At 37.2% G+C, this 16,548-nt stretch overlaps 1 protein-coding gene across 1 annotated transcript in view; it reads left to right on the forward strand.

Moving 5' to 3' along the window:
• The window catches only part of ASCC3 (activating signal cointegrator 1 complex subunit 3), a 399,622-nt gene extending 389,375 nt beyond the window's left edge, over positions 1–10,247 (forward strand). Inside the window, exons 38-42 of the mRNA XM_036767945.1 lie at positions 578–729; positions 3,775–3,925; positions 6,996–7,202; positions 8,364–8,539; positions 8,876–10,247. Of these exons, the coding sequence (XP_036623840.1) occupies positions 578–729; positions 3,775–3,925; positions 6,996–7,202; positions 8,364–8,539; positions 8,876–9,023 (834 nt within the window). The 3' untranslated portion in view covers positions 9,024–10,247. The remainder of the gene's footprint in view (positions 1–577; positions 730–3,774; positions 3,926–6,995; positions 7,203–8,363; positions 8,540–8,875) is intronic.
• The last annotated feature ends 6,301 nt before the right edge of the window (positions 10,248–16,548 follow it).

Consider the following 16,548-nt stretch of genomic DNA (forward strand, 5'->3'; position numbering starts at 1 on the left):
GTCTCCATAGCAACAGAAAATATGTACAACATTAGTATACTAAATACTGTGCATTTTTAAAGTCTACCATGTTGCTACTGAGCAATGTTACATCTTTTATTTAATATTAATAGTCCTTATGTCACCTCTTTAGTGTCATCCAAAAGAACAGGCATCAGTGCCTTAATAGGTATTTCATAAGTATTTCACAGAATCCCAGAACTGGAAGCAACCTTAGAGACCATATAGTCCAACCCATATCTAAATAAGAATTCCTTCCATAGCATCCTTGACCAACCTGTCATCCAGCCCTTGTTTAAATACCTCCAGTGGGGGAAAATCCATTGAAGCAGCCCATTCCATTTTGTTAGGAAGTTTTTTTCCTTCATTAGCTTCCCCCATTTCTCCTTACGGGCCCTGCAGAAAATGTCTCATCCTTCTTCCACAAAGCTCTAATTTGAAGCTTGGCTCTTATAGTGTAATTCAGCCACACAGTGAAAAATGAAGAGACCAGCAACAAATTCAAAAGGTTTTTGTGTTTAGACACAAGGGTAAGGTGTAATATTACTTTTGTGATGTATGTATTTTACTTTCCTAGGCAATGTTGGATGTTGCAGCAAACCAAGGCTGGTTGGTAACTGCCCTGAATATCACCAGTCTGATTCAGATGGTAATCCAGGGTCGATGGATAAATGACTCTTCTCTTCTTACACTGCCAAACATAGAGCAGCACCATCTTCATCTTTTCAGGTACAGAATTATTTTATTTGTTTATGCTTAATGCCTTAGTCAATCATTGATTTTCTTCATAGCACTTAAGATTAGTACTCGGGCACCTAAATTTCACATTGTATTTTAGATTGTGCCTTTGCTTCAATTAAAAAGATCCCTTTTGGTGCTTGTGACTGAGGCTCTAACATCGATTTTAGGATTCTGTCCCCACTTCTTACCTGATCTCTGCCTCCAGGCTTTTCTGGCTTCCTTCAAGTTCCACTTTGTGCAGGAAGCCCTTCACGTTCCTCCTTGATCTTAGCACTTTCCCTCAGAGATCATCTCCAATTTACTCTGTATCTGTCTTTTCATACATATTTGTTTATATATTATCTCCTCCTTTAGACTGAGCAACTTGAGAGCAGGGACTGTTTTTTTGCCTTTCTTTGTCTCCTCTTCACTTAGCACAGTGCCTAGCACATGGTATGCATTTAGTAATTGCTTGTTTACTTAACTTGATCTGATTTTAACCTCTTCACACCTCCATTTTTCCATATATAAAATTGGATGAAAAGTTCTTCTTAATAGATTACTCTTTAGGACTACTAAAATGTCTTGCTTTTAAGCTCATGTTGTTAAATGCATTGGCATCCAGGATAACCTAATTTTATCAGTTAAGACTTGTTAACCAAAAACAGTATCACAAGTCCATGAGACATTGTGTGACAAGTTCAAGGGAGCCATTAACATTCCTTAACAGATATTCAGGAACTGAGAACTGGTCCATGACTATTCCAAGGCCACCCTAAAACTCTGTTAAGCTGAGTAAGATTGCACATCAACAGCAGAGTGGTTTTGAAGGGGTATTCAGGCCCCAAACCTAAGATCATGTCTCTGAAAGCCTCCCATTTTTCAGCAGGACCCTGTCTTGTGAGAAAATTTTCCCTTGTTGCAGAAGACATTCTCTTATCAGAACAGACAGAGGGGTGCCTGACCCAAGGATTTTTGTCCCTGGCTAGCCCGAGGACTCTGCCTTGAGCCACATACCCAAGGTCCATGCCTCTGACAACTCCTTCAATGTCTGATATACTCCCTACACTTTCCCATCCATAGCTCCCAAAGACACCTGGACTCCTAGATTACTGAATTAGCATCCCTGACATTCCTTTCCCATATGAGCCCCAGCACCATCCTCACTATCTCACAGGTTCTCTAAGGACTCTTGCCCACTTTTGCTAAAACATTACAATAAACTTTTGTGGGGCAGCTAGGTGGTGAAGTGAATAGAGAACCAGCCCTGGAGTCAGGAGGACCTGAGTTCAAACCTAGCCTCAGACACTTGACACACTTACTAGCTGTGTGACCTTGGGCAAGATACCTAACTCCAATTGCCCTGCCTTCCACCCTCCAAAAAAAAAAAGTAAACTTTTTGCCACTTGATGAAGAGATAGCTTGATCGTGTGAATTCATTCCAGGTAACTTTGCCTTGGCGTTCTCGTGGTCCCAGCACCCCCAAAACCTTACCAGTTTTAGTCACATTTGAAAAAGAGTTTATACTAGTATTATAGAACTTAACACTGAGATCACATGTATATCAATGGCAAATGTAAGAAGAGGTCATAATTGTGGTGGTGGTGGTGGTCGTGGTGGTGGTGGCGGCGGCAGCAATGGCAGTGGTGGCAGCGGCAGCTATGGTGGCAATAGGTAGGTGGCACAGTGGAGAAAGCATTAGACCTGGATTCAGGAAGAACTGAGTTCAAATCCAGCCTCAGACCGTTATTAGCTATGCGGTCCTGGACAAGTCACTTAACCTCCTTCTGCCTCAGTTTCCTCATTTGTGAAATGGAACTGATGATAACTTCCCATGATTATTATAAGGATAAAATGAGATAACATTTGTAAAGAGTTTCACACACCTCAAAACTCTGTGTAAGTACTAGCTATTATTATTATATCTCATAGCAATGGGCAGTGTAACATGGTAGAGATAAAGCCAGCTTCAGAGTAAAGAAAACCTGTTTTCATGTCTCACAATTCTATCATGTACTGGCTGCATGTCCATGGGCAAGTCACTTAACCTCTGTGTCTTAGGCAGCTGTCTTAGATTAGAGGAACCAACCTGCATTGATAGAGGGAGTTTCTTGACTGAAAGTTCTCCATAACAAGGATTCATGGGTCCAATTCCCCTCTTCCCAACAAAAATCCCCTTCACCCCCAGATTTGCATAATGGTACAATATTGGTACTATTCCATTTGTTGCTCGTTATGTAAACAAACAGTAGGATTTGTTTGTCCTAAACAAGTGGGATTTGTATGTCCTAAACTCTTGGTATTACTGTTACTGACCCAGAGATTCCCATGGTACATTTTTAATTTTGTGTTTTCTAAAGATTTTAGTCAAATAATCATATTGAAGAGGTCCATTTGTGACCATTAAAAAATGCTAGCCCCAGGTAGTGGTAATTCTGTTAAATAGCTTGAAAGAGTTAGCGCACATCCAGAAGTATTGAACTTGTACCCAGAAAGAAACTTCCCAACAAACTCATTCATTGACCACAAATATTTACTGAGTTGTAGTTTTTACTGTAGTTATAGCCTAGTCAGCAGTTGTTTTATAACTTTATAACTTCAGGAGTCAAGTGCCTTTGAAATGGCTTGCTTTAGTACTTCAAGGATCATAATTTCAGTGGCACATGTTCTCCCTTCCATGTGCCTTCGTCGACAATCTTCATGAATTGCTGTGGCTGAAAATATTCATCACCTGGTAGTCAGCCTTCTTCGCTAAGTCTCAGAACTTTGAAGTATAATTTTCTGTGAAAAATAATACAGTGGTCTTATAGCATGCTTCCACCTATTCTGTCTATATTTCATATGTACGCAGTTGTTAGCATGATTTCCTTCCCACACTTGAACTTCTTGCCTTCCTTTGCATCTCCTGTGCTTATCACAGTATCTGGCCTGCATAGTAAGTGCTTAATAACTGTTTGTGGATTATTGTTGAATAAAACAAGTTCTTTGTCAGATAATATTCATTTATGGTGATCTAGAATTATTATGTTGTAATCATTGTGGTCATATTCACAGGAAATGGAACCAAGGAAAAAGAAAGGGTCCACCTGGAGGTTACCAAGGTGCCATCGAGTGCCTTCCTGAATTAATTGCTGCTTGTGAAGGAAAAGAGAAAATATTCAATTCCATTGTGGATGGAGAACTTCATACTACACAAGTGACACAGGTAACAATCCCTTCCCTGTGTGTGCTGTGGCTGAAGAGTAGAAGCAATTGTAAGAATGGCTTTGCACTCCTTCCAAAATAACACAGTGGTGTCAGTGAGAATGTCCTCAGTCATATGTGGTGTTCATTACTAGGATATCATTGCCAAGGAAAGTTGTAGTTAATAGCTTAAATCAGTCTTTCCAGAATAGTTTAGTGTTCTACATGGGGACGGGAGGATGGAGTGACATGAGAACTTTTCAGAACCTTTTTTTCTTTCCCTTTTTTTCTTTCAAATACATTTTCTTGCCCTTCTTACAGTATGTTGCTGTTATTTTTCTTTATTTCTAATAACCACTAATTTATCCTATGTTTCTTATGTAATTTGTGTTATTTTGACTTCCGAGCCACCTGGGAAGCAGAAACCAACTTTTAGCATAATCAGCACTTTTCCAGTTTCAGTGTTCATTTGATTTTGATGATGGTAGGGGTAGGGGTTTTTTTTTCTTTTAGCAATGGTTTTAGACTTTATGTGTTACTTTACAGGTTAGAGACTTTATGTATATCAGTGCTCCTAGAACATAAAAAATTTTTTTAATGAAACTTAGTATTTGCTCACAGTGTGATGTTTGTAAGAAGGTGAATTTGTTTTCTGTTGAAAGACTATATGAGTCATCTCTTCATGCTCCTTTCTGGGAAGGCAAAAACTACATATTGTCGAGAAAGACTTTGCGTATCACAGGCTTTTATTTCTTCAACAATTTTTCATCCAAAATGTCCCAAAATAAACATTCAGTATTCATAATATGATTGACATATTGCAAATATAGATATGAAGGAAGGAAAACCTTAGAACCAAGTGTGTTGGTGGGTTTTTTTAAGAAGTTATTTTTGTGCTTGGGTCGTGAAAAGTAAAAATCTAGGAGTGACTGTTCAGTTTCTGTTGAACCCAAAACTGGCACCCAAAAAAAATTTAATATCCATAATAAATGTCTGTATTCTAACTAAATTACCATCAAAATTTTGAATAAAAACAATTTATTTAAATCAAAACAAGTCTTCTTTTAACAACAACAGATTTCTAACATAACATACATTGATTTCAGTCCAAGTTTTAGATGTGATGAAAAATTAGAACATTGTTATAATTAGTTCAGGGAGAACTCAGAAGTAAACTTACTTAATTTATTTGCATAAATTGCCATTCTGTTATCTTTAAAACCAAATGCAAATTGGCTCTGTCTGATATGATGATGGTTATTTGGCTCAAAAGTGCTTCAATTTGCAGAGCAATCTGGTGTCGTCTCTGCTGTGAGGCAATCCCAGGTAACATACAAATCCTGAATTATTCCAGAAATTAGTATGTTTAAAGCATCAATTTAAGTGCTAATTGCAGTAGTAATGAGAAAAAGCAGTACGACTGTGAGATTTGCATCTACTGCCCCATCAGTATGCCTGGAACGACTGCTGACTGGCAGAGGATTTGGTTGCTAATTAAATAATTGTATGCACGGCAGTGTTCTCGCCTGATTCAATAGATGAAGATTAATCCTCAGATAAATATGTTTGGCTGGTATTGAAATGTCTTAGCAGTTTCTTCAAAAATAGCTCATGTTTTATATACATGAAAATATATGTGTGTATAAGACATATATACACACATGTATACACACACACAAATAAGCATATGTATGCTTTGTATGTCCAAAAACATGAATTGTATAAAGGTTTAAAGCTTGTACTGACAAAATCTAATTTTATTCTGCCTTTGTGAAATAGTATCCCACCAAGCTAGAAATGGGAGTTGTCATCTTGGTGCCTGATTTAATGGCACAAGTAGAAGGGAAAAGGTGAAATCTCACTTTCTATAGAAAATGCCTTTGCTTTGCCTCACAACATTAAATATTTCACACAGGAATGTGTGTATTTATGTATCTTCATGCTCCGTTTCCCACTTTGGACACTCTTAGAACAACTCTCGCCAACTGGTTTTGGTCTCCACTCAGTGACTGGTATGGTGCAGGTGCCTTCCTGTCATTGTCAACCCAGAAGCACAGCATGGGTGGCTGCTTCAAGGTCATGATCATTTCACTTTAATATATGGTATAAGTCATAATTTCAGATTGGCCAAACCTAACCATAGGACTAGAAACTGAAACATAAAATGATTCTGAAAACTGGTACTTGGGTTTACATTTTTTTGGATTACTTGTAAAGGGTAGTTTGGTTCATCAAGCTACTTCATTTCAATTGGACGTACTTATAAGCACTAAAAAATCTCAGAAAAGGAAGTCAGAGTCTATAAGGAAATTTGTAGGAAAAACTAAAAAGAATTTTTCCACATATCCTAGGATATTAACTGTTAAAGTCGTCATTATACAAAAGTTTTATTGGGACATTGGCACCACCATTACAGTAAATATTGTGAAACCAAGACAGCAATTAATTATAAAATTGCTTTTGGGCCCTTTTGCAATGTCTTTTCACATGGGAATTGGAACCTCATTTCCCACGGCTATCTTTCAATTAAAAAAGCAAGGATGAAACCATCGAAGTTCACTGCTGTCCATTGCCTTGACATGTACCATCATTGTTGGCTTTCTCAGAATATTTTTCTAGAGCAAGCAGGTGGCACCATGAAATGTTTTCCTTTCAGAAAACTAAAATCAATTCCAGAAAAATTTATTTTCATTGCCAGTGAGCCTTAAAAAAATTACAGATCATCAGTATTCAGTGATTGCTACTAAACTAAAAATAACACTTTATGCTTCTGGCTTATTTTATGAGCATTTTTCAGGTTGGGTGATAGGTTCCTGAATTCTTACCCCCAAGATTTGCCTTGTGCTGTAGAAGTTAGAGGAGTGTCAGGACACACAATTCCAAAAATATTTTAAAACCCAGCATATTTTGCCACGCTGTTTGACTAGGGAATGTTAGCAGTAAGAAGATCACATATTCAGATAATGACCCCAAAGTATATGTATCCTCTTCATTATGTTAATAAAGCTTTCAGAAAACAGGACACAATATTTTCTAGTTGATCATCCAGTTTTCATTGACAGGGCTTTCATGTTTGTTCTTTTTTTTTTTAGGCTTGGAATTTCTTGTCTCATTTGCCAGTGATAGATGTTGACTTGAGCATTAAAGGCTCGTGGGATTCAGCCGAGGGACAGAACGAGCTGTGCATCCCAACTTTGGCAACAGACGGACGAGACGACAAAAAATGGATCGAGTTACACGCTGATCAAGAGTATGTGCTTCAGGTCAACTTGCAGAGAGTCCACACGGGCCACCAGAAGGTATAGTATTCAGTTTCCATTCTCAAATACTCTGCCCCAGATACCAGCACACACCACCGCGCATATCTCTTAGATGACTAATGCTGTCGTGTAATTCATGAATTCTGTCTTCTCAGACAGCCTTAAGCAGACAGGGTCTAGTCTTTTGACATTAGTCATTGCTCCTCACATGCATTTGTCCTTTACCAAACGATTCAACATGTGTAATATGGTACCTCAGAAATTACTTGGAAATCCTAAATACTTTGTTCTTCTTTGCTTCTGCAACCTGAATTAATTTGATTCCCTAAGAATATTAAAACTCATACACATGAATTTGTTTTTAATAGCACAATACATGAAGGATAAAACCATTTTCTCTCCTTTGAGTTACTAACTGGATTTTACAGTGTTCCCTACTTCTAGCAGAAGTTCTCACTAATACTGAAAGTTCATTAGGCCTTTCCCCTTCTCTTTTCCCTCTATGGTCACATACCAAAAAAGTGTACTTACTATTTCAGTAATTTTCCATTACTAAGATATCTTTTCCAGTTGCTGTTTCTTCAGACCATTTCTCTGGGTTCCTATCCTCAGTGAAAATATCTATCTTCATAGTTATAGCCACAAAAATATCTGTGTTTTACCTTGAAAATCTTGACTGAAGCCTAAGCAAAATCTTTTCAAAGACGACAAAATAGGAAAAAGTTGAGGCCAACTAACTTTTGTTCAGTATAATTCTTTAAGAAGCAGAATGATATAATAGAAAAAAAAGATGCTAGCCTTACATTTTGGGGGGTTTGGGTTTTGTTTTGGTTTTTTTTTTTTTTGAGGGAGGAAGGCAGGGCAGTTGAGGTTAAGTGACTTGCCCAAGGTCACACAGAAAATGCTAGCCTTATAGACAGAAGACCTAGTTTCAGTTCTGCCTCAAGAACTAGCCACTCAAACTCTCATAGCCACACTCTCCTCATCTGTAAAATGGGAATAATACTGTGGGCACTGTTTGTGTCACAGATTGTTGTGAAGGCTGCACCTTGCAAACTTTAAAACACTATGTAAATGTGAGTTGTTATTTTATTTTCAAAAGACGAAGTGAGGGTAAACTGTGTAAGCACAACCAAGAAGAAAGCTGGAAAAAAGTCCCAACTCTATTAACTCTTAGTTTTTTTTTTTCTTCTCTCCTAGGGAAAACAAGACAGCAAAGCTGTTGCTCCTAGATTTCCCAAATCCAAGGATGAAGGGTGGTTTTTGATATTAGGCGAGATAGATAAAAAAGAACTTGTTGCTTTGAAAAGAGTGGGGTACATCAAAAATCGAAATTCTGTCTCTGTTGCTTTTTATACTCCCGAAATATCTGGAAGGTAAGATGAACTTCGTAACCGGTATTCCCAAAGATTTAGAATTAGATTGTTACCTCACGAGGAAAAAAAGAAAGGTCTGCAGCAGCAGTTCCCAAGTGTGCTCCAAGTCCCAAAGTGTGGTCCCCTGAGATTCAGGGGGTCATTGGGCTCAAAGCTGTTTTCATGATAATACTAAGACATTTTTATTTCTAACATGGTAAGTATCAATAGATATAATCTATATAAGCAAAAGCGCTTTGGGAGGTACTCAATAATTTTTAAGACTATAAAGGGATCGTGAGATCAAAAAGTTTGAGACCTGCTGATATACAGTGTTGTTCTATTTTTATATCTTAGGTATATCTATACACTTTATCTCATGAGTGACAGCTATCTTGGCATGGACCAGCAGTATGACATTTATCTGAATATCATCCCAGCAAGCATTTCAGCACAGGTCAACACCAAGGTCTCTGATGCCTTGACTGACCTGGCTGTGAAGTAACCCGACCTGAACAATACATTTGAAAGAAGTGGTTGTGAAATCTGGCTGGACAACATTGAAATTACTTGATGTTTGCCTTAGTGGAATCAACTTCTAACCTCAAGACACCTCGGAAATTGAAAAGTGGCTGCTGTATTGACTCTAGTAACCCAGAGTTAGCCACAGTGGCCTTATAAAAAGTTGCCTTTTGTAATTTTGTCTTCATTGGTTTCTTGAAGTGTAAAAATGAATAAGCATGTAGGAGAATATTTTAATTTGTGTACATTCAAAATGATATCCTTTATTTAGAAATTATTCATTAACCTTTCGCCATTGTACATGGTACTGTTTACACAAATACTTGCTTTTTTTCTTCTAATGAAAATTACACTTAGGAATAAAAATCCAACACTATTAGGGAATATTACAACAGTTTACAACCCTATAGTGTAAAAAGTATAGGATAAATCTGAGATAATATCTAATTTGTTAGTATAATTTATACTTTTAAGTGTGAATCCCACACAGCAACCATCTAAGAAATTAGTATATAAAATCTGACATGAAAGTACACTAAGGAGTCTCAATGATGATTGCCAAGTGAACAGGATATGTTCATTTTGGAAAATGTAAACACTATAGCTGATGGAAATAAAATGTTTAGAATACTCCCCTGTGATAAATATATTCATTTACTTCTCCTCCCCATCACATGACCTGTTTTTGTTTTTATCATCTTTTCTTCTATTCTCTTCTCCAACGTCAGATACCCAGTTTCATAATGAGGAAACATTAAAATTTTGAATTTATCTGATAATACATAACAGGTTATGTTCTATAAGCCTCTCTCTACCTATCTTTGATAGTGTTGGGACAGAGAAATAGAAACCTTTTAGCTTCTAAAAGTCTGTTTTCCCCTCTGAATCATCAAATTTTTCATGTCCAATCAAGAGAAGCTTTTCCAAAATAAATGTTAGTAGAAGAAATGAAATATTTATTAATATTGTAAGTTTAATTTGAATAAAATTGTCTTCCATAGATGAAAAGAACAGAGAAAGAAGAATTTTTCAAAGTGATGAGGCATTCTTTGTCTTCTGATTCAAATTAATTTAAACGTATTTCCGAACTAGACATTTCGTGTACATTCAGTTCTTTCTCTTGCCAAAAAGAAGCAAGGAATTAGACTCTCCAAAATTTTCTAAAATTATTGTGAACACACAAAGTAAAGTTGCTATGTTTCACATGTTCTGTTGTCCAGTTTCTTTCATATGTTAATTCTGATTTTCTTCTTTGCAGTTTATTTCCCCATATAAATTAACATTTTTGTCATTTTGTCATAGGCGGTTGTTGAATTTGGGGAGGTGAAGGCATTGAATCCCCCAAATGAAGATTACATAGCCACACTTGAACAAGTATTTATGGATTATCTACTATGCAGCAGGGCCCCTGCTAGGTACAGGAAATACAAAAATAGAAGCAAACCAATCCCTCCCTCAAGAAGCTTGTATTCTAGTGGCAGTTTAATAATAATATTAATAAACTAATCCATGAAAGAAGTTCATCATATAAGCTATGTTACCTTTCCATGTTGTTAGCATCTTAAAATTTAAAAAAAAAAACTGTTTCCACAAACGTGTCTGGCACCCTGGGATTGAAACACTGACATTGTGGATCTTACCTCGTAGAGAAAAAAGAAAAGATATGCTTAGGACCAACCTCGATATGATTCAAAGTGAGATCAGTAAAATTACACATACAATTTAGCTAAATTATGAAAAGATTTTTATCATAATAATGTAGAATGGGAAAAGGAATTATCTTTTTTTTTTATCAACCCTAAAGACAGCATCTGCATGGAAGCTAAGATTCAATTGAATATAAGCTTCTTGAGGACAGGGATTTTTTTGTCTTTGTAACCCCATGCCTAACTGGCTGGCACATGTTAGGTGCTTAATAAATGCTTGTTGAGTTTAAATCTAAATTAAGATCAATTCAAAAGAAGCACTACAACCAGTCATCAGCAAAGGAAGGTAATTATGGACTTAGTGTAGTTTATTCCAACGTGTAACTCCCAACTAGTCTATAACTATTCTCATTCATTAACCAACAAAAGTTTTCGTGTTGAGTGCCGATTGTGATGGCCCATGTGTCAACAATAATTAGAATAGTGCTGCTATTTTCAGCACTGTAAATCATTAGCTTCTCGTCACTTAGTAGCCAAGATTCCCGCCAGTACTTGAAGGCCTCTTTTTTCCCTATCAAATAAGTATCTTGAAGAGAATCCTAATTACCTAGAGAAGTTAATTTTTCTGTAGGAAACCCCAGAGTGATTTACTTTCTTGAAAAGTGAGTAATTATGATAGTTATTTCAATGGGCCCATGTTTTAAATCAGTCTGTGGTGAAGCTCTCATCCAAAGCTCTTGCTGACTTAAGCCTTCACTCCCGGCGAGCAAAGAAGACCCCTGCTTTTAGACCTTGTAACTTTCATTTCATGGTGCACTGTTTCTTGTTCATCTGGGGTCCCTCAAATCAGACTAGAGTAGTGCAGTACAGATGTTCCGGCAGGGTTCATTCATTCAACAAATATTTGTTGCACATAGTGATAAGTGAACTTCTGGAATTAATGAACGTGTTTGTCACTGGAGCCAAATGTGAGTAATTTAAGTAACAGGATAAACACAAGGACTCAAATAAACTGTAACCTCTGTATGTTCTTTAAAACTATGGCACAGAAAAGATTTCTTCATCCTCACTCTCCGGGGAAGAAGTAGGGGCATACACACACACACACACACACACACACACACACACACACACACACACAATGGGGAGTTTTTCTGTGTTTGGTTCTCAGAGAAACAAAAAAAGTAAAAGCTTGAACTTTGTTAATATTCTTCACAGTAGATTTATTTTTACTTTATATGTCAGTTCAATCCTGCAAACATAAGTTAGATGTCTTTCTGGATCCCAAAACACTGTGTGGGTATTAGGATATACGCTGTTCCTACCTTCCAATAGCAACTTACAAAGAAAAGTGACAACTTATCAAAAGGAGATGATACATACTAGATTATGGCATATACAAAGGTAAGGTCCAGAATGCTCCTAAGAAATTCTAGGAAGTAGAAATCACTTCCTCTCTGAAACTATTTAAGTGCAGATCGGTACTGTTAGAGGAAGTTTGTTTCTTCATTACGGATCTGTACTTAAAAAAAATTACATGGGTATGTACTTGATTTACTTTTCCACCTACAAGTTACTCCCCCATCCGTCAGTAGATTGTAAGCTCCTTGAGAGAGCAGGAACTGTCTAATTTTTGTCTTCCTATTCCCAGTACTGAATAAATACCTATTTCTTTGAATTGTCGCATAACTCAAATTGTAATGAATTGAACTAGCTGACCAGCACCACAGTCTGTGGGTAGAGACCTTAAGCCCAGGGATAAAGCAGCATCTTGACCCAAGTACTCAGTATGATTTGCATAGATCATAGTTTCTCTTAACTAAAAATTCAAAATTTAGTTGTACCCTCATTAAAGAGGTATGGGCCACTAATCTGTGCCCTTTAGCTATAAGCCTTCCACAGTCCCTTATGTCAGGACAAGTTAATGTGGTGTGGGGTAGTGAATAGAGCTTTGGTCTTGGAATCAGGAGACCTGGGTTTGAATTCTACGTTAGACACTTGTTAGTTGTGTGTAACCATGGGGCAAGTCACTTGACCACCCTGTGCCTCAGGTTCCTCAGCTATAAAATAGCAATATTAATGCTGGTACCACCTGCCTCATAAGGTCATGGAAGGAAAGAACTTTGCAATCACTAAATTCCAAGGCAGAAAATTTGACATTAATGGTTCCATTAATATGTTCTGTTCTATCAAGGACTTCAAAGTTAGTGAGTTTTGATTTTATTCCTGGCAATGTTAGAAGCCAGTTTATAATGAATGCTGGACAGCAGAGATGCTTCCATCAAGTTTTATACCTGTAATTTCACCTGAAGGTTACATATCTATAGTCACTGGTACACTATGCCACTTTTCAAAGATCAAATGGTTTGTGAAATTTAACCATTAAAAGCCTTATATTGGTCCAGCATCCCACCTTGCAATGATCCTCCTCAACATACTTTTCATACTAAGTCTGATGCAATTTTATTTTAAAAGCTTGATATTATAAAAGGCCTTTTGATTTGTAACTGGAACAGATTAAAACTCTTGGAATGTCTATTCAAATTTTGACTTAATCTTGCACTGAAACTAGAATAGGTCAAGCATTTGAGCCAAGAAAACCAGGTCTGAATGATCGCTTAATTTCTCACTTTCATTCTCCAGCAAATCTGCAAATTGAAGTTATATTAAAACACATTTGAACCAAGGTCCATCAATAATACTCTGTCTGGAAATAAGCTTCAATTGTTTCATTATTAAGAGACTTGTGGAAAAGCTGCGAGTCCTTTGGATTAATCCATGTTTAGCTAAACATGATGAAAATCCCTAATTGTAAAGACTGGCTTTCCTAAGCCCATATTTCTTTATTTGGAGGTATATCTTTATTATCTGTATCAACTTAAGAAGCCACATTCTTTCATCAGAAGCATAAATCTGCAACTGCTGTAGTATGTGTTGAAAGAGGAGAGTGAGAGACAGGGAACACATTTATTTTGTTTACATGGTAAATTGGGAAAGAGGAAGATACCCACACAGGGACCAGGCAACTTAGCTTGGTGGTGGAGCAGGTCAGAGAGTAAGCTGGAAGCGGAGAGTGAGTAGCATGGCCTAATTACTCAGCCTTCTTGTGATGTGGCAAGGACTTGCCAATCGTTGAGTAGGACTCAGAATTAAGTCCACTACCTAGGAAAGCTAGGCAGCTGGTTTGCAGCTGGATCAGGCCCAAGAGTGAACAAAAGTGGGAAATGGAGAGTGAGCATCATGACTGGGCCTTCTCGTGATAATGGAGATTCTAGGCAGAAATTCACTAATCATTGAGTCAGCCTCACAATGGAATCATGTCTAGCCCCATTCCTGGTGTGGTGATGAAACAGAACCAATAGTAAGCCAGAAGTAAAGAGTAATAGGTAACTTTATGTAGCACATTGAAGTTTACAAAACACTTAATGTTTATTATACATTATGAAAAGCATGTAGCCCATGAAGTCCTAAAATCAAGGAAAGATGAAAGGAGCCAGACTTCTTAGCCTTAAGAAAAGAAGGCAGAACAGTGATATGAGACTCTACAAGTACACAATATAAGCTGAAAGCAATGGATGTGGTTGATTTTTTGAAATATCACATTCCTAACCAACATAGTGAAATGCCCACATAGATGTTGTCATCTTCTAGGTAGTCCCTTAGTACTCACATGGCACATTCTTCTAAATTGTCTCAAAGGATGATATGTTCATCCTTTGAAGGACCAAGTCTAAGAAACAAGATGAATGGATCAGTCCATGTAATAAATACAATCAAGGTTAAGATACAACCTGTGTCTATAAAGTAGTGAAACAAAATTCCAAAAGACATCCAAAAATGTTGTAAGTTCAGGAGATAGTACTTTGACAGGTAATATGCACTGGAAAATGTAAAGTTTGCTTTTTTTTTTTTTTAAGTGAGCCTGTGGAGTCATAATCATCCATTACAATAGCAGCAAGAAACGTTAAATGCTCGTTGTATGATGAGCACTATGGTAAGGTACAAAGTTTAGATACACTCCCTCCCTTAGGGGACCTCAGATTGTGTAAGCATTATTAGAAAGATGACATTAAACAGTTTTCTTTCCATCTCCACAGAGGGCAGGGAAGAGAATGTAGTTCAGGTTACAGAAGAGCAAGTTTGATTTGATCCTCCAGAAGATCGTATCAATGGAATCATTAAACACTGACACAGACTGCCAGGGGCAATCTCCATCTATACAAATCATTAAAAATACACAAGATAACCATCTGTCATGGGTGATTTAACCCTCATTTCTGAAAACAAGTGGGCTGGACCAGGTGACTCCCTAAGGCTCTTCTCAGGGATATGATCCATCCTTAAAAATCCTAAGACATCAATGATTCGTGTTAGATAACAGCAGTGCTACTTAGAGCTCATGTACAGATGAAGGATCTGCCAGCATTAGGCAGATATCACCTGTATATAAAATCGGTGTTCCTGGGAATTCCAGGTTAACCTCCTAAACACACGCCAGACCTTCCTTTGCACTTTATCTCTGGAAACGTTCCATGAAAAATCAGCTGACCCTATCTCATTTAAATCAAATATTTCATGTTATTTTCATGGTAAAAATAGCATCATGCAGTTTTAAAAGTTCCTAAAACAACATTCAGGATTAAGAATTAACACGTAATAGAGATTTTTCTAACGTGTAGGTTTGAACAGATTGCTCCCATCATCATGCTCCCCATCTTGCTCACCTTACCCCATACATGTCAGTGTTTCTGTTTCCCTCAGAATCAAATATCAAGTTCTCTGTCATTTAAAGCTCTTCATCACCTTGCCCTTTCCTACCTTTCCAGACTTTTTGCACAATGGTTAGAGCACTGGACCTGGAGTCAAGAAGAATTGTGTTTATATCTTGCCTCAGACACTTAGCTGTGTGACCCTGGACAAGTCACATCCCTTTGCCTCAAATTCCTCAACTATAAAATGATAGTAGTAGCACCTGCCTCCCAGGATTGTTGTAAGAATCAAACCATGTAATATTTGTGAAGCACTTAGCACGGTACCTGGCACACAGTAAGTGCTAGGGAAATGCTATCTTTTTAAAATTATTTATTTGGAGGCAGTGTTTTCAGTATTTAAATCCGTGATTTCACTGATGTAAGAAACTCCTAGTGTAGAAACTCCCTCCTTAAAATTATCATAATTTAATATATTTACAGTAAATGTGAAGAGCATTAAAAATACATGAGATAACCATCTGTCATGGATGATTTAAGCCCTCGTTTCTGAAAGCAAGTGAGCGGGGTGAGGCAACTCCCTGAGACTCCTGCTAACTATTATACCTGTCTCTCGCGGATATGATGCCCTCTTTAAAGTGGTAGGAGGACATCAGCGCTTAGTGTAACACGTATATAAAATTAGGACATTCTATTCAATTGTGGCATGCTATAGAAAATCATTCGTGAAAGACATGTTCCCCTTCTTATGTTTTTGCCAAGGATACCCTCAACATATGTGTAGGTCACACTCAAAGATTTTGTAAGGAAGAGAAGGTAGATACGTCAGTTTCTTGTTATTAACGTCTCGTCTCCATTGCCTTTTTTTTTGACTATTCATATTGTTTGTGATTTTTTTCCCCATTCTTTTCATATCTTTCCCTCCTTGAGGTATCTTGTAAGACAACCCTTCAATACTTTCCAGATTGTTAAGGAAATGAACTGCCCCTCCCAAATTTGTCTTAAATATCCCCCCCAAATTCACCTGTATCCCCTGAAATATCAAAGCATATTTCATTCTAAGGTGTTTTATTTTTATCATTTGTTCTCTTTTTTCTTTTTCTTTCTTTTGCTTTCATTTGTTCCTGTCTCTTTTGCTTTCTCTCTCACATTG

Source organism: Trichosurus vulpecula, chromosome 7 (genome assembly GCF_011100635.1).
Source record: "Trichosurus vulpecula isolate mTriVul1 chromosome 7, mTriVul1.pri, whole genome shotgun sequence".
Lineage (NCBI taxonomy): Eukaryota > Metazoa > Chordata > Mammalia > Diprotodontia > Phalangeridae > Trichosurus > Trichosurus vulpecula.